The 24,725-nt window shown below is 38.5% G+C and overlaps 1 protein-coding gene across 2 annotated transcripts in view; it reads right to left on the bottom strand.

Annotated features, from left to right (window-relative positions):
* The window catches only part of NBAS (NBAS subunit of NRZ tethering complex), a 336,415-nt gene that overhangs the window by 285,346 nt on the left and 26,344 nt on the right, over window positions 1-24,725 (bottom strand). For both annotated transcript variants that reach the window (XM_034659882.1, XM_034659883.1), the window contains 2 exons: window positions 23,905-24,003; window positions 2,772-2,910 (listed from right to left, as the gene is read on the bottom strand). In XM_034659882.1, the coding sequence (XP_034515773.1) occupies window positions 2,772-2,910; window positions 23,905-24,003 (238 nt within the window). The remainder of the gene's footprint in view (window positions 1-2,771; window positions 2,911-23,904; window positions 24,004-24,725) is intronic.

The raw sequence follows: 24,725 nt of genomic DNA, 5'->3' as shown, positions 1-24,725 counted from the left end.
CCTTAAACAAACAAGTTCAATGAGGACAATATCTGCCACCTGACAAAAGGAGCTAATCCTGTAATTCAAATTACTTCGAGGCAGGGGCAGGCTATGTAGAATGACTGTAAGTTTAGCGGCAAGACACATTTAAGAGCCACTAACATAATTAAAATACACTTGCGGCTTTTGAAGAAATTAATCATACAGCCGAGCATTCAATTTGCAATTTAATGTTTTTCCCCACTTATTCTGTCAGCGCACAGGCAGTTTTCTCATAAGAGACTGCAATCCCGGAGCTTCAGCTGGAGAGGGAAGGACCATAGCAAACCAGATTCCAATACTTCAGTGAGGAGCAAAGTGAAAGCACAAGAGAATTCAATGAAGCCAAGGTGAAGAAAGGTATCACGGTATGCGACCATACTCCACGACTCTTCCTTTCCCAGACCATTCTGTCCCAAACATGCTTGATTATACCATACCGAAGTGGACTTTCACTGTTTGCCTACTTCATCTCTCCTTGTATTCTCCACACTTACCTATTTTCTTCTTTCTTTTTTCCCCCTCAATCTTTAATTTTGACAAATTTCATAGCTACTGAAAAGCTGAAGTCAATGTACAAGGAAACACCAGTATGCCTTTCGCTTGGGTTCACCAGTTATTAATGTTTTGTCACACTCACTTTATCTATGTGTATGTATACACATCTTTTAAATTATGGGTTTGACTGGGGCACCTCGCTGGCTCAGTCAGAGGAGCGTGCAACTCCTCATCTTGGGGTTATGTGTTCAAGCCCTGTGTTGGGTGTAGAGATTAAATAAAACTTAACAATTACGTTTTTAACTAAACCATTTAAAAATAAGTTGCAGACATCACACTTAAATTCAGGAGCCAAAACTGTTTCAAACCCTTTCCAAGATCTGCCCTGGTAGATCTCACAGAGAAAACTACAAGCTGGGTATGAATTAAATCAGAGAGAGAAACAAGACTAACTTTCTGCAAAGACAAAATAATATGTTTAATATGTATAAGCAACTCCCACCTCTTTATGAATTATGGGATAACCATCATAGGTAAATCTGAGGGTACCACTGATCTGTATATAATTTCATATGGGGAGTGGGAGAAGGTGCTCAACAGAGTCTAGAAGATCCGTTCCACCCATGTTCCCCTATTTTTAGTCCTGGGGTCTTAGGCTCCTTATCTGTGAAGTGTGGCTACTACCACTCAATCTGGACTCCTCCCTGCATCCTGCAGGAGAAGAGACAGGATCTAGCATGGGTAGAGGGATAATGCATGGAAGGAAAAGCACAAAGCACAGCCCTCGATTATAAACTCATGCAGAAATACAAACTGCTATAAGGTCTAGTGGCATATAAACCACTAAGTTGAGCTAATTAAAAAAAAAAAAAAAGCTGCTTTGTTGAGTTAAATTCACAATCACGTACTTCAAAATATCCCAGAAGCTAAAGAAAAAAAATGAATGGAAGCTTACAATAATTGCTTAAGATTTCTTTTTAAAAGTACTTCTTCATTATTTCCTTTTTAACACCAAACCTTTAACCATTCAAGGTTTTAGAGGATTATTGTAAAATCAGTACATTTTAGAACAGAAATAACAGGACAAATACATTTACTACAGGAAAAAACATCATAACACATTCATTTATGTTGTGTTTCCCTTTAATTTCTTGGTTTCTTCCCTCTCTTGAAAAGTATCTGAGCATCCACTACATGTAAGGCAATGTGCTAAGCACAGGAGGCATAATTGTGATCAAGTGCTCAATTCCCTGCAGTTCACATAACTAAACGATATGCAGGTAGCCCATATGGCAAAGAAATTAGTATTCACTACTATCTTATTTTCTGGATACACAGAAAACCTATTTCCCAGGCCCCTTGACAATAGGAAGGGCCAGGTGATTAGTTAGAACACATGAACTATGAGCACAAGTAATGTTAATTCCGGTTTGAAAAGTTCCACCTCTTAACCCACTCTTCCCCCTCCTATAAACTGAGATACTGGAACCTCAAGAGGTCACCAGGCTGCATGGATTCTTTAATCATCACTTGGAACACACTGCCCAGGGGAGTCATGGCACCAAGAGCAGGCTTTGCCACAAATAAGGAATGAACTGTTATATGGTAACCCATAGAAATGTCACGAGTTTTCATCTGTTTATGGGACTGTTCCATTATCACAGCAGAACCTAGCCTGTACTGACTATTACAGCATACCAGAGTGCTGTGCTATAGAAAAGGAACGAACAGCTGGGCGAATCACCCAGGTGACACAGATGAAAATTTTAGAAAGTGTACCATGGTGGTAAAGAACTTGAACAGGGGAACTTCTGCTGGAGTTTGTTCTCTGATTCTGCCACTTACTAGCTCGGTGACCCAGGGAAGTTACTTAACTACACTGTACTTTCCTCATCAATACCTCACAGGTATTGTGACTAGCCTATCTCAAAAAGTTAGTGAGAATTAAATGAGCTAATTCACATAACAGCACTCAAAACAGTTGCCAGCCCACAAAAAGTGCTGAATAAACATTAATGTCTAAATAAGCAAATGCAAGTAACAAGACTATTGTTAGGTTCTTTTTCTATTATCTGCCAATACTGTTAATAAAAATGAGACCAAGTTAAACAAAAAACACTTTAGATAAGTTTGATATTTGAAAGAAGTACTAAAATTTCACATGAAGTCACTTTCCTCATTTAAAACAAAGTATTTCCTCCTGTACTGCCTGAGACCTATTCACAAAGTGAAATGCCATAACTAATACTTACTGCAGTGACCCTGTCTCCACCATTAGTAACCTGCTTATAATAAGGCGATCCTGAAAGAACTCTCCAGGCAGACAGGCCACAGCTAGAAGCTTTTGATACGCCCACATCAGCAGTTTCACATCCACCAACCAGCAAAAGTCTAAAAAAACAGAAAAATAAAAAGAACTGATAAATTGCAGTCTGAATAAGATGACATCAAAACAAGGAGAGCAGAAACAGTTACCCTCACAAAGAAAACTAAAGTAAAATTCCTCTATACCAAACCTGGAAGTTAAATATTTTACAAGAAACAACCAAAAGAAAAGTCGATGGTTTTTCAATTAGCAGAGTTTTTCAATAAGCCTTATGCAGAGGAAGGCTTAAACATTCAAGCACCTGAAATCCAGATGGGAATTTTAAGAAGAGTAATAATGTTTTAAGGTTGCCCGCTGAACACTGAAGAAACCGTACCAATACCAATAAACTTCAACACACAGATCTGTCACCACACCCGGGTATATACGTATTCATTAGAGCAGTGGGCTGTACACGGTCATAGATGTTATAAGCAAGAATGGGTGGGAGTGCCCTGGACAGGACAGAACTCTGCAATCTAACCACACTGAAACGTGACCATGTAGTAGTTCAGATGCACATTATGATCTGTTCACTTTACTGTTTCTTCGCTTCGTTAGCAATTAAAGGCGAGGTACCAACAGAGCAAACATTCTAACATATACTAAAAGCTCAAAGACTGGGTGACACTACACAAGCTGATTAATAATAAAACCCAGTCACAATTCTTTTCATTGAGGTATAAATGATATATAACATTCTATTAGTTCAGAGGTATGACATAATGATTCAAAATTTGTATGTAACGTGAAATGATCCCCCCAATAAGTCCAGTTAATATCCTCCCATACTTATTATAAAAAAAAAATTTTTTCCTGTGATGAAAGCTTTTAAGATCTACTCTCTTAGAAATTTTTAAATACGCAACGTAGTATTTTTAACTAGAGTCACCACAAACAGTCATGATTTTTAAAGTCATGTTCACTAAATTGGCAGAGAACTATATAATAGATATTATAATCATCTGTATAAAAAAGAGAAAAGTTTGAAAGTAATTACCAGTCAGTTATTTTTTGTTCCCAATGACAGTAAGGTGATATAGTAAGGGAAGAGAGAGGCCACAGGTTTCACTGGTCTTGTGCATATAATGCTACCCCAACGGGAACTACCACTGTCCCAAATGACAGAACACACTTATCAAGCTCTTTTTAAAGCAAAACACACATTGTATTGTTATCACCATGCTCCCATTCTATCAGAAAGGATGAACTCCATCACACAAATCAATCATTACCTTTTCCTAGACCATGCTCATAGTAAAACCAAAACTTAAAAAAAAAAAAATTCTGTACAGAAATTGGAAGGTAGGGGCGCCTGAGTGGCTCAGTCGTTAAGCGTCTGCCTTCAGCTCAGGGCGTGATCCAAGAGTTCTGGGATCGAGCCCCATGTCGGGCTCTTCCGCTGGGAGCCTGCTTCTTCCTCTCCCACTCCCCCTGCTTGTGTTCCCTCTCTCACTGGCTGTCTCTCTCTCTGTCAAATAAATAAAAATCTTTAAAATAAATAAATAAATAAATAAATAAATAAATAAATAAATAAATAAATACTTCAGCATGCATAACATTAACTAGAATTCAATTTCTTTAAAAAAAAAAAAGAAAAAGAAATTGGAAGGTAAAAGAAGACAACACTTCATAAGGCTCTTCAGCGTTGGCATATCAAAAGGATTTACTTAAAAATAATCCAAAACAGGTGGGTGGAGGAATAGCTGGGGCAATGAAACAAGACTGGCCACGAAATGATTGTTGAAACTGAATGACCAGCACAAAGGAGTCAATATACGATAGTCTCTATGAACAGTCTTCAAATGTTACACAAATATTCAAAAGTCAATTTGTTTAAAAAAAAAAAAAAAAAAGACCCAGAAAAACAACTCTGGAAGTGCCTTGCTGGCTCAGGTGGTGGAGCATGCATGCAACTCTTGATCTCGGGGTCATGAGTTCGAGCCCCACATTGGGCATAAAAATTACTTATAAAAAAAATTTTTTTGAAGTCCTCTGAATAAATAGAAATAAAACAGGTAATTCTGAATATCTACATTTCTGAATTTAATCTCAATGTTTTTTTCAAACAGGAAAAATGTGATTCATAAAGGCATACCTTTAAAAATTAGTAACCTATAATTATAATAAAAATAAAAACCCTGTTTGAGAATTCAACAAAACCCCAAAAGGCCAGGATAAAGCAGATCCTGATAACTGATTTTCCTCTGCTCAATGTACAACATATTTATTTATACTAACAGTATAATTCTTTTTTCAAGGGACTGGACATTATTATTTAATCTGCACTACTGTGTCATGGAGGGGACAGATGTAATTTTCAGATTAAAAAAATTTATGTAGCTTTTGGCTTTTGGCTTGGCAGAAGCCAGGGTGCAACTCTCTTCAGTCATCCAGAATCCAGGTTCAGCGCCCTCCATGCTATCTAAATTCAATCCCAAGGAGATCGAAGACATACCTGAGGTGCACCAGTGGCGAAGTCGGTGTCTCGTCTGCCCGGACCCCAAGATCAGCGCCCTGGGTTTGTCTCCAAAAGAGGTGACATTGTCAAGGCAAGTAGTGACCAGAAGGGTGTGAGGATGACAGTGAAACTGCCCGTTCAGAACAGGCCTGCCCAGCCTGAAATGGTACCTTCTGCCTCTGCCCTGATTATCAAAGCCCTCAAGGAACTACCAAGAGCCAGAAAGTAGAAAAACATTAGCGCCGTGGAAATACCACCTCTGGTGAGATTGTCAACACTGCCCGACTGATGCGGCACCATTCCTTAGCCAGAGAACTCTCTGAAACCATTAAAGAGATTCTGCAAAGTGCCCCATCTGTGGACTTCAATGTTGATGGTCACCACCCTTGTGATATCAGACATGACATCAGAGATGACATCAACAGCGACCACCTCAGACATCAGAGATGACATCAACAGTGGTGCAGTGGAATGTCCCACTAGTTAAGAACAACAAAAGAAAATATTTCAATAAAGGATTATTTGACAACCACAAAAAAACACATACATGTATATAGAACTAAGCTGCCTGGAGATACAAAGCTAACTAAAATTTCAGATTTCTTATCTCTTGGTCTTAACACTAGGAGACACTTCCTGTCTCTTATTTTTGATAAATACCATAGCCATGCACACATCAAACCGGCTACATGACAAACTTCATCAGGAACAAAAGAGATTCAATATCTGCTTCCACACAACCCTTCCTCCATTAATGCCCAATTAAGGAGTAAGTGGGAAAAGAGCCAGAATGATGGCACTAGATGGTAAAACACTGTCCTCACTAGACGGTAAAACAATGTAACTTGAATGAAAACGGTCACTGAAAAAGAGAAGAGAGGAGTCCAAGGCCCAGCATAGCACACAGAATAAATGTTTCCTGAATGACTGAATTTAAAACTCCAACTTTCTCCTTAAGTAGCACAGTGAAAGGTGCCAGCGCAACTCCACTTCCCCCTGCCTGCCCCATGCTTGCTAGGTTTCAGCAGTAAGTAGAGAAGACAAAGCAGGGAGAAGGGGGAAGGTCATGGCCGCAGGGGTGTGGAGAAACAGGGGAAGGGGGTTATTCATTGATACAGACAGCATTAGACAATGTTAAGCCGATAATCTGGTAAAGCAAAGTATTAGGAAAAAAATTTCAAAATGTTTGTGAAAGACTAAGAGCTATGGATAGAGAAAAATACCATGTTCTTTGACAAACACTCAATACTTTAAAGATGTCAATTCTTCTTAATCTGTAAACTGAATGCAATTTCAAATAAAATCCCAACAGAATTTTTCAAGGAACTGAAACTGATGTGATAGAACTAGACATATCTAAAATTCACATGAGCAGGTACAGGTCCAAGAAAAGTGAACTCCATTCACACCAATAATCTTTCCCTTTATGAGCTGTGCTTTGTGCATCTTGACCTGCAAATACTTTCCTACCCTAGTGTCACTAAGACATTTCTCTTTCCAATTTCACCTTTTTAAAATCTAAAACTTCTATCCATACAGAGAAAAGATAAATCACACACCAGGAGAATGCATAAAAGTAACAGTATTAGCAAACAATTTATACAGATCTTCCACAATCAGCCCAAAAGAAAAATGGACAGAGAATTAAGCAAGTCACAAAAGGAGAAATCCGAAAGTCAATAATGCAGATTAAAACAATATAGATTTAGGGGCATTTGGCTGGCTCAGTTGGTAGAGCATGCAACTCCTGATCTTGGCGTCATGAGTGCGAGCCCCATGTTGGGCATAGCGTTTATGTTAAAAAAAAAAAAAAATCAGGGGGCGCCTGGGTGGCTCAATCATTAAGCATCTGCCTTTGGCTCAGGTCATGATCCCAGAGTTCTGGGATCGAGCTCTGCATCGCATCAGGCTCCCTGCTTGGCGGGAAGCCTGCTTCTCCCTCTCCCGCTCCCCCTGCTTGTGTTCCCTCTCTCGCTGCCTCTCTCTCTCTGTCAAATAAATAAATAAAGTCTTTAAAAAAAAAAATCAGTAAAAAAATACAGGATATGTTTAAGGACAGAGTATCTCTTCTAAAGTACTGGTGAAGCTGCAAGTTGGGGCAGTCACTTTGGAGAATGATACGACAATACCTAACAAACGCATACACCTAGCAATCCCACACACTGTTCTGAGGAAATGCTAGAGAGATTCTTGTACGGGTGTATTTATTTCTTGGTTAAAAGGTATTTCATGCAGCTCTACTTACAATGCAGGAAAACTAGAAGTATTTTAAATGTTTACAAAGGGATGGATAAATTCAATAAGTTGTCCAGGGAAACATATGAAATGTAACATATGAATAGAAAAGGTCACACAACAAAATCATGAGTAGTTACCTCTAAAAAGGGACAGTGAGACAAAGCAATGGAAGTAGGAAGTTTTGTTTGAACTACTGTCTTTTATTCACGTATGTGTATGTACACACACCCACACACCTTAAGCAAAAAAGAAAATCTTAATATTTCTTAATTCTGAGTAGTAGGTACTTAGGTGTTCATTACATCATTCTCTCTTTAATTTAAAAAAGGGAACATCAAGATTCAGTATCCTAAATTATGTACATAAATTTTTCCAGCTAATGAAGTCCAGGAGAGAAAATTCAGTAAATTGGCTCTAACACATAACACCGACCCACAAGTCTAGCCAAATACTAAAAATAAAATTAGCATATCATTTACTTTGTGACAGTTTGAGGTTGTTTATACATTTACGGTTATAGTTTAAGCATTCTGTGAGTTACTCCTGAAAGGACTGTTAGATTTTTGCAGAAAGCAAGTCCACAAACAGACAATACTGTAGAAAATAACTTAACAGCATTAATGTTGTTCTGTTGCAATAATTTCTCCCATCCAGAATATTTACATGCAGTGGTAACCATCACCTCCTTAAATATACAGAGTACTGGGCTCTTAGGTGCTTACTCTAAGAATCACATTTTGAAGTAATTGTTTTAAAATTTTTCTATAAAAATATAAACCAAAACAGATTTTCTAGAGTACAAATTAAGTTCTCTAGACTAAAGCACATGATGTGTGGAAATTGAAACTGTTCTTCCCCTTACCGAAAAGGACGGAGGTAGGGCGGGAAGTGGACAGAGAGAGAGAGAGATTAACTTGCCCAATAATCTTTGACCTCAAAATTTTGTGGAAAATAGGAAAATCTTGGGTCTTAAAATTCCAATACCTCTGCAACAAATGTAATCTTAAGAAATGGCCTACATCTCATCAATATTTGCTAAATCCAAATTGTGTGCTAAGCAATGGGGAATGAAGAAGCTTCTCAATAAACCATTTATAATAATTCTTGGCGTCAATCTGTAGCATCACACGTAGCTTTCCCAGTGCATGGGGATCAAGCACGGCGTGGTGCGTAGCGGCACGCTTTCTGTCCCTACCTTCCTTTCCTCAGATGGCCTTGGAGATATATGGATACCCAGGAATGAAAACGAGCACAGTCCACTCCAGAGGAAAGGACAAGTCAAGACAAGCCACTACTACACAGGACCTCTTCAATGACCTTGGAGTTAGGTACAAAGACAGCCCAAAGGACAGATAAACTACATGGAGGAAGAGGCCAAGGAAGGCTTCACTGGCTTAACATCAGCGAACAGTTTACCCTTTAAACAATTTCCCAGACAGATAAAGGGATCAGATAAAGAGCATCCTAAGCCAAGTGAACTCGACGTCAAAGAGCGGAGTCTGGTTTGTAAAATGGTGTTTGGAGAACGAGAAACACAGTGCAGGCTTTTAGCCTATAAAAGGGAAGAAGGAGGAGCAGGAGACAAATTCCAGGGGGTCCTCAACATTATAAAATAGTTTGTCTTCCTGCTCTCTTGGGCACGTGTCACTTTCTCCCTCTACACTGGAACAGCTATTTAAACCACGCCTCCATCAGTAAACATGCAGGGATTGTATCTGTATTCTTCACGGTGTCAGCCACAATTGTTCCACTCAAGAACCCTCTGTCTACACGCTACGTGCAAAGCACTACAGGGCACAAAGATAAATAAGACACAGTCCTTGTCCTTGGCTTAACCTCCCCAGGCTTCAGCTCTCCCACATGAGAAATGAAGGGGCTGAGCCAAATGATAGATGAACATCTTTTCCAGCTCTGACAGTCTTAGAGTCTAAAACTCAAAGAGGGAACACAGGGATCAGACAACAAAAATAAACTGTGACTGATGGAGCCAAAAACACAAGAAGTGGTGAATTAAATGAGCAAGAGTAAAGGCAGAGGCTGGAGCAGAACAAGGGGCAGTAATACCGGGGTGGTCAAGGCCATCTGAGGAAAGGGAGGTAGGGACAGAATGTGTGTCCCCGAGCACCACACCACACATGATCCTGATGAACTGGGAGAGCTAAATGGGACACTACAAATTATTCCCAAGAAGAATTATAAATGGTTTATTAAGAAGGGGCTTCAATCTATAGTAATTGTTGGAAGAATCTGCCACCTAGTGGCTCAAAACTTCTTAAAGCTGAGGAAAGAAGGAAGCTTGAAATACAAGGAGACAACTGTATATGCTCTGTCCAACGGCCGCTGGGCTTGCAGCGTACAATGCACAGCGGGGGAAGAAAGAAAAGAAACAACAGGTCTCAAAATTAAGAAGTGCCTAAGATCGTGACTGTCAAAATAAGGGCTCAAAAACTGTTACCTACTATTTCACAGCTAGAAGTCAGTCCTCTTTTGGGACAAACTGTTCTCCTATTTTAATTCATTTTTAGTTTATCTTATACATTCTTTATTTCAAAAATCTTAACACCTCAAAATTTAAAACTCTGCTTACGTCCATTTATTAGATGAAGAGCTTAACGGGAAGAAAACACACATAATCGTGACTCTTTACATCAGTGGTTCTCAAACACATGTATGTATCAGAATCAGCTACAGTTCTTGTGAAAACAGAAAGCTGGGCCACTCCTCCAGGGGTCTAATTCAGCAGGCCTAGGATGGAATCCAAGAGTCCACACATTTCTAACACTCTCTCCCTGTGATTCTGATGCTGCCGGTATGGAGACCACATAAGAGTGCAGCTTTGCATTACGCCTGAATCTATAAGCTGAGCTCTGGAGGACACAGTTCACTAGAAATCAAATTATGAAGCATGACACTATTTAGTCAATGCCTACTTAAGAATGATCACAGAAAACAAATTTTAATGAACGGTTAGTTGTTAAAGGCAAAACCATGAGGACTTTTCTTGGATGGGAAAAGACTGCTTAGTTTAGTCATAAAAACAATCACATTTTTCTAGCAATTTAATAATTACACATTTAAAGTATTTAAAGTTGAGTGGTGCCTGGTTATAAGCTCCTTAAGATACAATTTAGAATTCAGAACCAAGAGGTATAAGGAAATCTATATATAAAGTTCAATTCTCCTTATATCTTCTAAAGCAGAATTGAACCCATACTCAGATAGATATGGTTGGCTGGCACAGAATAGAGGTCAACAAACATTTTCTATAAAACAACAGAATACATATTTTAAGGTCTGTGAGCCATAATGGTCTCTTTCACAACTACACTGTCATAGTACAAAAAGCATAGATAATTTTTTTTTTAAGTGTGACCAAGTTCTAATAAAATTTTATTTGTGGACACTGAAATTTGAATTTCAAATAGTTTTCATGGGCCATAAAATATTTTTCCCCCAAACATTTAAAAAAAAAAAGGAAAATCCATCCTTGGCTGACAGACTACACAGAAACAGGCCAGATTTGGCCCACAGGCCATAGTTTTCTAAAGCCGAGTACAGAGAAAACTTATTGAGTGTGAGTATCAGAAGACACGAGCTCACCACGTAACAGTCATATCATTTTAGTCATACCACATCAACCTCTCAGAGCTTAGTTTCTCCATCTATACAACAGCAGTGAGGATACCATCTTACTGAATTGTGAAGACTGAGGTTCAGTAAGTAGCTGGTAATCAGCAAAGACTCTAAAATTTTTCAATTATAACATTAATAACTTCAGGTTAAGTCAATTCTGTGTCAACTAAATTTTGCAAGGTACTGTGCTAACAGTGTAAGAAATGCTGTGTAAGGAAACCACAATTTTCTCTGCCCGGAAGGAATTTATAGTCCCAGAGTTTCATGAGACTGTAATTTCATCTAAGGAAGGTTTGAAAAAACCTGTTTCAATCCTTCCATTCATACAGTTCTTCAGCCTGGGCTCTTAACAGTTTAAGTCTTCCAAACTTGGGCTTTCATTCATTCACTCAACAAATATTTACTGAGCACCCTAGGCAGAAGGCTGCATTCTAAACACTGAAAACAGAGCTACTGATAACACAGATAAAGTTCCTGCCCTCGTGAAGTTTACATTCCAGTGCATCAGTATTGCTTTTTCCCTTTTTCATGTTTTGACAAAGCCAAGTAAATGTTAACAACCGAACCAAAACATACTGCTATTCCATGCAGCGCACTGCAATCAGCAGTGAGGACACAATGCTAGACAAGGTATAGATAAATGTATAGATAAATGAGAGGGGGGAAAAAAAGGAAAACAAAAAGCACAACTATCTTGAAGAACAAAAGCATTTTGATATATATTTTGGTATAAAAATAGTAATTATTGCTTAAGAGTTTGATGAAACTTACCAATAAAACCATCTAGGCCTTTATTGTTTTAAAAAAAAAAAAGCATTTTGAGAAATAAAAGAATGTATATAGGTCTAGAGTTATCCAGAACAGGAATCAGTAAACTACAGACCTGGGCTCACAGCACTTCTCAATCCAGTAGTCTAGGCAGCCATAACCTATGAAGAGGAGGGGACACCTCAAAAGAAATTTATTCCTCTCTTTCACTAGGGCAACTTCAAAAGCAAGGATATCTTTTTATTCATTTTATTTAATCTTTCAAAGCCTTAGCAGAGGGTTCTCAAGAGTGGTGGGAAAATCAGAATCCCCTATAGAGCCTTTTAACAAACAGATGTTACAATCCCATTCTAGACCTTACCTGATCAAGCCTTTAACAGTACAACCTAGGTATGAGGAGGGAACAGAAGGCAAGCTAAGGACAAAGCAGAAACTGACACCCTGCAACCCCGCCCCCCCCCACCATGTGTTGTATGTGACATTCCTCAGGCACTTCTGGCTGCCCTAAAGGACAAAGAAACAGTTAACCCATAGATACCACAATCCTGCAAGACTTGAGTCTCCCTCAGTTTGCAAATGTCTTTAGCAGTTTGCAAGAACGAAGCATTTCTATCAGAAACCTAGCTTCCTGGAAGGGAATGTAGATACAATTAAATGTCAGGCACCAGGAAGTTCCCAACCATCTTAATGTTAATGCCTTGCTAGAGGGAAAAACAACCTTAACTTGACAACGGCAAGGCCTCTGGTATCTTGTGAGTCTTCTTTAACATATGAAAGTATTTCCTCAACCTCCCTTTTTCCTTACCTCCCCCAACCCCATGGTATATAACAGCCACCTCTCACAACCCTGGTGCAGCAGCTCTTTCTGCCCACGGGTCCTGTCCCCGTGCTTTAATAAACCACCAATTTTGCACCAAAGACGCCTCAAGAATTCTTTCTTGGTCGTCGGCTCCAGACTCCACCCCACTGAACCTCACCTGTATTCCATAACCTCATCAGGTATGCAGAGTTTAAATTTTGTTTTCCAGTAGGCGATTCTGTTGTCCATACCTTGTTAAGAACAGCTAGCCTGGTAAGCAGAATGTTCATAGAAATACTAATTAACAAGTTAATTTAGATTTCCCAGAGCTCTTTGACCCCGTTTCCTTCCCTCCATCCACAGCTGATGCCAATGATCATCTGAAGACCAATTCCCTCCCAGCTCTCAGGGTGGAGTTAAGCAACACTCCAAAAGCCTAGTACGTTCAGCATCTGCCCTCTGGTCCATTCCATGTCTACCTTGGATCCTGATTTCAGAACTACCCAGGTTTTGAAACCAAATTCACCTTCTACTCCAGTATTAGTAGTTCAATTATTAAAATCTTTCTCAAACTTGTCCTCCCAGGAAAAGAAGTTTGGTCTTTGAACCCTTACTGTTCAAGTATCCCTGACATTGGGTCTGCTCTAAGGCCTGCTACTAAACTCCATACCACAGTCTCCCTCTGTTAAATGCTGCCTGTAGTCTACACCAAACCTCGTAGGTACTTGAGCAGCTTACTAAAACCACATACTGTCTGTGCCCAGCGCAATGCCACCAAATGGTTCAGAAAAAATGACTTACCTTGAAATTACACAGCTAATAAGTAGAACCAAGAAGAGAATTCAGATCTCTTGTCCCCTAACCCAATACACATTCCATTAGGTCAGAAACATATTTTTTTAATTTTCTAATTGTCCGTAAAACATAATTAAACATCACTCCTTCATTCCTATACAACAATAACTCAAGAGTCTTCTTTTAGCTCTTTACTCCCAAACTAAATACACAACAGCTGGCATCGCTCCCAGTAGAAGAAAAAATTCAATCTGGCCCAAGCTACTTCCTAAAATTGCACTTCCGAAAATCTTTGCAGAAGGACTGTAGAGTAGTCCTTATAACCGGAGGGTGGGGCGTATAAACCAAGTACAAAATAGCTTGACTGAGATGAATGAAATGCCCTCACATAAAAAGTTACATCAGCTGGATAATAGGTAGATTTGTTATACCGGTCACTGAATTTCTGTGTATGCTTGAACATTTCCATAATCAAATTTTTTAAAAGAAAAAATAAAGTTATATCAAATTAAACTATAACCAAAACACTCTGAAAAAAAAGAGGGGAGGGGGAAGGGGATCAGTTGATTGATTTACCAGCTGAACAAAGTAAAAAAATTATAAAGGTCTTCAAAGACCTATTTATATGTAACTGTAACATAAAGGGATGAGCCCCTCCTATCAAAGAATCTTCAAACACAGAAGCCTTTGACTTAAAAGATGGCGAGAGGGAAGCTGCTAAGGACCAAGATACTTCTAAGTCACACCTGAGTACTTACTCATCTGTAACATGTTCTGGATGAAAACAGATCATGGGACATGGCCAAGACTCTCCAGTTCCCTGTCTACCCAAAAGAAATGCCTGTCAAACCACAAAATTTAGTCTGGGAAGCCTTGTTCACCCCAAAGAACTCTCACCTCTACGTAATAATGCAGTTTTCTCTACAGACAACAGCACCCTTTATTTCTCCTCAAATAACTGACCTGAACTTAGAAAAAGGAGAATTGTCTCATGCTGGAGAAATTAGAAATTGAGAGGCAAAATGAAAAACTCCTTAATGTAAGGTCAACTCAATTACTGACATTCACACTTCTCAGGTACAAGACTGCACATTAATCCCTCAAATGCCAATAGCCCCTACATTATCAAAGGCCAAAAGCACTCTCTCACTGCAGTGGGAGATAATCAGCAATGATCATAACTACAGGACTCTCTTTCCTTTTCTAGAAACAATCCTTCATAAAAGTATTAATCTTATCTAGTTCGGGTTTATGAAAAATATCTGAATGCAATTTATACCTAACTGGTCCTCCAGCTGCCAATAGAGCATATCTTTTCACTTAACAATGACCTGTTCTCAAATACCTATGACCTTAGGAACCAGAAAGACAGGCAATGTTACAGCAATGTAATGGCTGTGAAAATCCACCAATTGGCTTCCAAATGCATCTCAAAGATCTTAAAAGAAATTAAACCTCATAGTAGGAGAATAAAATTTGCCTAAGCCCTTGGATAAACCTTTAAGGTAGGGAACTTTCAACACTACCCTCTCCACGAGATCAAATTTAAACATTTGTGGGACCAATCTACGCTTCCCTAGACAACAGTGATGTATTAAGAAGAGATGGTGGCCCTTCATCATACTGTACCCCACCCCTTCCCTTTCTATCCCCAAGACTGTTTTCCTTCCGTTCTGCTGCAGAGAATTTTCATCCCGTCATTTGAGAGCTCATTCGCACAACAAACGTTTTTGATTTCCCACTAAGTACTAGCTATTTTATTTGGATTGCTGCCTTTACCCCATGAGTATAAAGGGTATTTAAAATGGCTATGATTTTCTTTAGGGGAAATCAGAAACCCACAGGAGATGACCAAATCGACATACATAAAGCATAGCCCTTTAACACTGCAGCATGCCAGTACTTACTGGTATTCCTCAGTCTCCCCTACAAAGGCCCATTCCACCCTCTGCGCCTTCCCCAGATTAGCTGTGGCTCCAATGGCTGCATCAGTGACTATCAACCAGAGTCCTTTGTCATCTGATTGTAACCTATTTTTAAGGCACCCATAGCTTATTATTCCCTACAAATGTTGTCTCATATTCTTTCTGTACAAACTATATTTGCCCTAAAACAGTTGACTGAGAGAAAAAAGAATTGTCATCAACCAAATGTTTGGATTCTCCCTTTGCACAACCATGACATACATTATTAGTCATGGTTCTTACCCACAGATAGTAGGAGTATCTTTCTTAACATACAGCTGAGTATTTTTCTTAACATAAAAAAATGTTCAAATGAAGTCCTGCATAGGTTTTTTTTTTCTTTCTTATTCCTTATTTATTACGATTTTTTTCTGAGATAGGATTAACATTCCATAAAACTCACTGGCATGAGAGAAAGTTAGAGGTAATGGAAATATCCTAAACTGATAGTAGCGCACAACTGCAAAATTATGAACATCTACTTAAAAAAAAAATCAATGAATTACACATTTAAGATCAGTATCAAAAAGTCATGGGCATGGGTGGCTTCTCCAAAGGGTCAGAGAAAGAGGGCATATTCTCTATTGTTTGTCACTGCTGAGATGTAAATTAGAGCCTAAAAGAAGTTACCTTCAAACAGTCTCTGTGTAGTTATCAAGGAACTGTTGGACATTTAAAGTTGAATATGTCCGATTTTGCTTGTAGAAATTCACAATGAAATTTAAAAAAAAAAAAAAAACCTTAAAAAAAAAAGCTATATACTATTGGAAGCAATGTCATTTAAAGAAACAGACACAGATAGTCTTCTATTTGAACTTAACTCACACTGAGTCCCCTTCTCTGTGAATAGGACTCCCAAAATCAACTGTAGACTGCTACAGGGGAGGCACTATACCGGAATCTCACCACCGAGCACAGTACTACAGGCTGACTGCAGTCCCCTCTAGAATGCAGAGGAGGTAAGAAATCCTTTTCAGCTATAATCAAGGTGCAATCTAAGCCAAAATTAACAGAGAATACTAAGAACAGAAAATACTAAAAAATACTAGAAACAGCAGGGAGGTCTTGGGGTGGGTCTCGAAGCAGGGCAGGACCAGAAGAGGAGAGAGTTTGGGGAGGGGCGGGCGGGATAATAAAATACATTCATTAGGCAGTGAGGACATGTAAAGAAGGAAATGGTCAAAATCAGAAAATCCACAGAGTTAACCCAAAGCTGCTCAATTAATTTTTGTTTCCTATTACCCAATTTACCACCTCGATTTCTCTTCTTCAGTGCTTGCAGCATCAGGCAAAACAATAAATTTCATAAAACCTTGAGTTTGTACATTACCGATTTATTCCAACTCCACTCTGGCTGATTTATTTCACATTTATAAGATCCTTGTAGATGATAAATATCACAGGCTCACATTACTAGAATAACCAAAAATAAATAAAAATGTGATGAATATTTCAGCTTCTTTCATTTAAAAAAGACTGAATAATGGAAAAAATAAACAACCTACAATATTTTTGTCAGGCACAACAGGGCATTTACACGTACCCCTTGCTTTATAACAATTTTCATTCAGAAACCTTAATGCAGTCATCCATCTCCAAGTTGACTGCTATCGAGAATTGTATGTGATTGCAGAACCAAGAACTGTTCTTCCTTCTGTGGTTTGATAAACAGTTAAAATTCCAAAATTTTTATAGAGACCACACCCCTCCCAAAAAACTCTGCATTTGCTTAGATCCTGGGCCATAAAGTGAAAGCTTTAAGGGTAATAAACAGAATCCGACTTATGACAAATTGTTATCATGTAATAAGTACTTCATGAATGATAATTTCAAACCTGTGGCGCCAAGTGAACCCCACTTAACCCTCCTGAAATACTGCCAGAAAAAAAGAAATCAAATATTGACCTTTGTCATAAATCAAGACAGCGGAGTAGTCCGTATGAAATAAACTAAGCAAAACAAAACAGGAAAGCATTAAGATATAAAACACACTTCTTTTAAAAGGGACAAAAAAAAAAAAAAACAGAAATGGGAGGAATGAATAAGAATACAAAATAGGAAGAAAAAAAAACAGGAAGAGAAAAAAAATGAAAAGAAACTTAATCTTTCTTTTCCACTCAGGAAATTAAAATTACTTATCCAAGAAACCCACAGAGGGAGAGTTATCAATCAGCAAAACAGAATCTTATACTAGAGGCGAGGGCTTCTAGAAAAACGTACATTACACATTCTCTGCCTTCAGATAGCCGACATTCTAACTGGAGATATAGGATCCATTCATCAAAATAGAAAAAAATAAAGTGTGATGTATACCTAAGTAGTGCCCAAAATGTTACACAAACGGAGAATAGCAAATCTATATAAGAAAACAAATAGGCTCTCGTTGCCGGTGGCCTGAACTAGGACATTATCAGCTAGGAGTCACCCAGCCTCTAGACTCTCCCAGCTGAAGCAACATTCTTCCAAGCATAGACGATCCTATTTTCTCTTCTCAAAAATCTGAGTTCCCCAAAGAACAAGGTGCCACTCAAGTTTCCAATTATCTGACCTCAACTTGCTTTCCCAAGACCCCACCTCCCACCAAGACCTCTCTTCTCCTGCCACACACACCCTACAGTGTCAGTCAAACTATACCACCTGCAATTTCCCCAAAGTACACTGTGGCTTCCTTCCTCTTGCCACTGTTCAAACTGTCACTTTGCCTGCAATAGCCATCATGCCCAGACTGTAGCCATTCTCCAAAGCAAGCGCAAGGCCTGCCATACTTCCCTGATCTTTCGAAGAAGGAAGAGCTCCTTCATCTGGATCCCAGCATCACTGTACCTGCACCCTCTCAGGACCCTTACAAATTTCTGCCTGCATTCCAGGACACACACACACAATATAAACACACATACGTATTTGTACACACTTTTAGATCGAGAAAATGTTGTGTCAGACATTAGAAATACATATATTAGATATACATACACATATATATGTATATGTATGTGTATACATTATTTTCCATTCAAGAATATGAGGCCTTGAGGTCAAGACTGTCCTTCATCCTTACATCTTCCACAACCCCTACTAAAGGTGCGTCACACACTACAAGCCACTGTAAATACGAGAGTAATGGAAAGCCGGCCAAAGATAAAACAGACTTTCTACCTCACTAATCTTTGTAATACAGAAAATTCCTCTAACAGAATGCATTTTAATGGACAACAGATTAAATTTTTAAAAATGTATATATGTGCTAAGAAAGTAAAGTACAATATAAATTTTTAAAACATATATACGTATCGAGAAAGGTATTAATACCTAGGCTTTAAAACAACAAAATCAAGTTGAATAAAACAAACAAAAAAGGCCTTAAAAGAGCAAACAGCAAAACCTGGCTTAAACATGATAAAACACAGTATCAAAGAAGATGCAAAGAAACAGGTCAACCTCACAGAAACCAAACCAGCAAGCAGAGTGGCATGGGCACAATACGTGCGCTGTCTAGGCTTGGCAAAATTTGCCTCAGAAAACAGAGCAGGTCAAAGCAAAACACATGCTACCCCCTTTCCAACAGCAAAATTTAAGTTCAAGACTTAATGTTTAGTTATGCCAGGAAAATACAGTATCTGAGCTATAAAAACGAACATCAAGAGGCCACACACTTCCTGAAAGAACTTGAAAGAAAAAAATAAAAACCACAAAATTTTCTTATGCTTATAATGTGTTTATTTTATAATGAAAAGAAATATTTTAAGAAAATGGCAGTAATTTGCAGCACATACAATTACATTCAATTTTATGAAATGTAAAGACCTCTAACTGTGCATGTGATCACTCATCTGTATCCAAAATAAAATAAAGGTCTACTATTTCAGATTGGAAAATAACACACAAAATACAATAAATATTTTTTAAATTTTTTTAATTAACTAGACTTGCAACTGATATTCGAATTTCTTTTTTTTTTTTTTTAAGATTTTATTTGTGAGCGAGAGAGAACAAGCAGTGGGGAGGGGCAGAGGGAAAGAGAGAAAGAAGCAGACTCCCTGCTAAGCAGGGAGCCTGACATGGGGCTCGATCCCAGGACCTAGAGATTATGACCCAAGCCAAAGGCAGATACTTAACCGAGCCACCCAGGCACCCTGATTTTCAAATTTCCCGAGGATGATATGGCGAACTGACTCTTTAAGGCAGGAGCCACACAAATCAAAAGGAAGAAATTAATGTTTATCCACTACTATCATATCCTGAGTACCTAATATGTATCTAATCCTCAAAACAACTAATGGCTCACTGAATACTCATTTCAGTTCCTCTCCTCCCTTAAGAGAGATTCATAAAATAACCACAGAGAACTTCTAGAAATGAGAAATATAACAGCTGAAACAGAAATCACAATACCTAGTTCAAAAAAGATGAGGCACAGAAGAATTACTTAAGAAAAAAAGATATGGGGCGCCTGGGTGGCGCAGTCATTAAGCATCTGCCTTCGGCTCAGGGCGTGATCCCAGCGTTCTGGGATTGAGCCCCACATCAGGCTCCTCCGCTAGGAGCCTGCGTCCTCCTCTCCCGCTCCCCCTGCTTGTGTTCCCTCTCTCTCGCTGGCTGTCTGTCTCTGTCAAATAAATAAATAAAAACTTAAAAAAAAAAAAAGTAAAGAAAAAGAAAAAAGATATATCAGGAAAAAATTAACTGGAACACAGATTTTTCTTTCTAAATTGGATGCGTTAAGCGCCATTAATTCATTATATTTACAACAGATCTCAAAAGTGTTTCAAACTACTTTCTTCATTAAGTATATACATTTATATAGAAAGAATTAAAATAATCTTTTCCTTCTCTTTTTCAACAAAAACAAAGGTGAAAAAAAGAGAATAAAAGTGAGTTCAAGGAGACTAACATCTAGAGAACAGACATTCCAGACAGAAAAAAGACAACAGAGGGGAAGAAAGAATCAAAGAAATAATTCAATGAATTTTCCCAAAAATGAGTATTCAAACTGAAGGGCTAACAGTGTGGAAAAGAAAACTACTCCAAGATATAACACGACCAAGTTTCAGAACACTGTGGGAACATAAAAAAGAATCTGAGTTTTCAGAGAGAAGGAAGACAAAAACACAGAGGGGAAAAAAAAGTGCATGAGAATTCTCAAGGACAGCCCTAGAAACTAGATGACAATAGAGCAATATCTTCAAAACTCTAAAAGGAAAATTATTTCCAGCCTACAATTGTATTCAGCCAAATTCTCAATTAAGCATGAAGACAGAACAAACGCCATTTTCAGACAGGCAAGCCCTCAAAAACTACATACTTCCCATGTACCCTTCCTCAGGGAATTACAGAAGTTCACCAAAACAGCAAAATAAACAAAAACAAAAAACAAAAATAAAACACAGGACCCAGGAAACAGGTGATGCAACAAAAAATATGAAAGCAATCCTCAGGATGATGAAGTGAAATTCTTACATAAGTTCTTAAGGAAAGAGCTATGCAGCAGAGGCAAACCCACATCAGAGCAGGTCAGAAAGTTCTGAGAAAGGCTTCAAGAAGACGAAACCTACAGAATATCTAATGTATACAGTGTAGTAAAGGGCGATCTACATAGCGGTAGTGAGTTTACCGTTCAATCTGTAAGTGAGATAAGTCTTACTCTAGCCTACAAAGCTCCTCCATGATTAAGCACTGGCTTTATCTCTTTGACATCAATATATTACTTTCCTCAGTCAGCTTCAGCCAAACTGGCCTCCTCGCGGTTTCTAGAAAATGGCCAGGACTCTCCCAACTCATTTTGCTTTGGCTATTCCTTCTACACAGAACACTCTTCCCCCAGATATCCAAATAATGAATACCTTCACCTCTTGCAGGTCTTCACACAAATGTCACTTTCTCAATGTGGGTGATCTGTCCGCCCTAGTTAAAATTATAACCCATACCCTATTCTCCACCCTGCCACTGTCCTCCCTCCCCTGTTCATTTTTTTCCCCACAGCACTTATCAGTTCCTCAAATACTCTATGTCCAATTGTTTGTTGTCTGTCACCCCCTCTAAAAGTAAGTTCCATAAGATATCTACCAAGCATCTGGAACAGCACGTGGCACAGAGCAGGAAATGAATAAATGTTTGTTATTGAACGAATCAATCAATCGATGAATAAGTAAGAACAAAAAGGCAATCACGCAATACTACAGAAGGTTCTTGTCTCATCTGTGAATAGCATCTATATAATCATAATAATACCCTACAAAAATCACAATTGAACAGAACAAGAGGCTAGGTTTGCGTATATGAGAATACAGAGTAAGAAAACTAAATGTCTCTTTATGGAAGAGGAGTATCAACAGGTAATGTGTAAAACAGAAATCAAGAAGTAACAACATAAACATTTTATTTTTGTGTATGAAAACAACTAAAGGTATCAAATAAAATAGCCAAATAAAACAGCTCAAAGTAGTTATGTCTGGAAAGAAATTAGGCGAAAAGGTCAGTTTTTAAGATGATTTAACAGCTGAAACTACACACAGAATTCAAAAAAGGTAATTTTAAAAAAAGTCACATGTTGGAAGAAAATAATATGCACATAATCCAGAATTAACATCCAGATCACATAAAGAATGTCAAGACCAAATACCCAATAGAAATTAAGAAATTGTATCATAAAAAAGCATCTCATAGAGGACGAAACATGAATGGCCAAACATAAAAAGCTGTCCAATATCATCAGTAATCAGGGAAATGAAAATTAAAACCACAATGAGATACTCTTTTATACCTAACCAGATCGGCAAATATTTAAAAGTCTGATATCAATATATCAGCACTAATAAGAAACCACAGAAATTTTCATACAGGCTGTGCACTGGTAGAAACACTCTGAAAAACACCTGCATTACCTAGTAAAGTTAAAGATGTATTTACTCAACAATTCAGCAGTTCCGCTTCTACTCATATATCCTACAGAAACTTTTTTTTTTTAAGATTTTTTATTTATTTATTTGACAGAGACAGCGAGAGAGGGAACACAAGCAGGGGGAGTGGTAGAGGAAGAAGCAGGCTCCCAGCGGAAGAGCCTGATGTGGGGCTGGGATCACACCCTGAGCCAAAGGCAGATGCTTAACGACTGCGCCACCCAGTCGCCCCCTTACAGAAACTCTTAAACATTTGTGTCAGAGGGATGCATAATCATTTTGGCCACAGTACTATCTTTATAACCAAAAAAATCTGGAAACAAACCAAATTTTCATCTATAGGAGAATGAATAAATACGCTGCAATATTCATAAAATGAAATATCCTAATGGTAGTTAAAACTGAATGAACTAGAAAACCATGCATCAAAAAGCAAGCCTCAAAGCAAGACTTGTGTGTCTTCCGAATGATTCCATTTATATAAAGTCAAACAGCAAAACTAAATATGAGTAAGTGGTAAATCTAAAAAGAAAGCAAAAGAACGATAAACACAAAATTCAGGATGCTGGTTATCTCTAGTAGGGATGGATCAGGGAAGAGAACAAAGAGGACTTTAGTGGGTGTGGGTTCCTTTGCAGTATAAAAATTTCATAATCATAAAATTCTGAACAAAAAGGGACAGAACTATGCCTGAATACAAAAATTAGTCTTTTTGTTGAAAAAGGTATGCAAGTACATAGAGGGTCAGAGAGTTTAAGGACTTAGAAACAGACAAAGAGTAAGTCTCAAAATTCAGAATTTAAGCTAGATTTGTCTGATTTACAACTTGATAGTCTCCCCATTTAGAGAACCAAAAAGTTAGCTTGGCTAACTTATAAAATAGATGTAAATTTCACTCTCAAATAACAAAATGAAAGGAGAGAAATGACGGGAAGTAGAAAATGCCCAATTTTCAACCAACCCTCAACGTAGGTGGCAAATACGTGGAGATTTGGCATCTATGAAGAATGGGCGGCAGTTGTAGGAATCAGCTGTGCCACCATCTAAACCGCCCTAACCTGCAGAGAAGGAGAGGAATTGGCAGGGCGGGGGGGAGAGTGATGGGGACAGAGCCCTCCTATGCAAGGGCACTTCAGACGCAGCCTTTTGCGAGTTCTCGCAACATGCTAGAGTGCTAGACATACTCATTTCACAGATGAGAAAAATAAGATTAAGAAACTGAAGAGAAAAGCTTCCTCAGTGCACATTCCCATTGCCCCGTGTGGCTCAGAGCTTGGTCAGCCGGACGAAGAGAAATGCTCAGAAGAGGACCACAACCCTATTACAGGTACTTAAGAGAACTATGCACGAGCGGAGCAAATGAACAAGCCAAAATAAGCAGAGTGGACGACTTCTTCTCTCTGAAACGGTGCCAAGACTTCTCCATCGACCTCATACTCCACCAAAGAGGAGAAGACATGGTTGCTTACCTGTGACCAGGATGGTAAACAGCTGTGTTGATTCCATGAGGATAATGACTATTGAAGCTGAAACAGTGACTCTCTTGGTAGCTCTGATTTGTTCCAACACTAAATTTAGGAAGAAAAAAATACTAGTAAGGCACAAAGACCAAAAAATACCCACTACAATGTCTATGATTTAAAAGACACCACCATACACAGCTGAGGATACAAAACAACCAGAACTCTGATACATAATTAGTGGGAATATGAATGATAGAAAAATTCTGGGAAAAGGTCTGGAAGTTTCTTATAAAAATAAACTGTATCTTTCCCTATGATTCAGCAGTTCCACTCAAAGACAGTGACCCAAAAGAAATGAAAATGCATATCCAAAAATACTTGTATAAGCATGGTCATAACAGCTTTATTCACAGTGGCCCAAAACTGGAAATCAGAAGTCCATCAAAAGAAGAAAGAATCAACAAATCATGAACATTATGGTCTGAATGTTTGTGAGCCCACTATGGATTGAAGATCTGTGTCCCCCACAAAATTCTTATGTTAAAACTCTAATGTCAGTGTGACAGTATTTGGAGGTGGGGTCCTCAGGAAGTAATCAGGTCATGAGGATGAAGCCCTCAGGAAAGGAATTACTGCCTTTGGAAGAGGAGGCCGGAGAGCTAGCTAGCTCTATTTCCATCATGTGAGGATACAGAGACAAGTTAGCAGTCTGCAAACCAGAAGAAGGTTCTCACCAGAACCCAACCATGCTGGCACCCAGAACACAGACTTCCACCCTCAGGAAGTGTCAGCAGTAAATTTCTGTTGATAAGCCACCCAGTTTATGG

Source organism: Ailuropoda melanoleuca, chromosome 4 (assembly GCF_002007445.2).
Source record: "Ailuropoda melanoleuca isolate Jingjing chromosome 4, ASM200744v2, whole genome shotgun sequence".
Classification (NCBI taxonomy): domain Eukaryota; kingdom Metazoa; phylum Chordata; class Mammalia; order Carnivora; family Ursidae; genus Ailuropoda; species Ailuropoda melanoleuca.
Note: the sequence above shows the minus strand (reverse complement) of the source record. Positions and strands in the feature narration are given on the sequence as shown.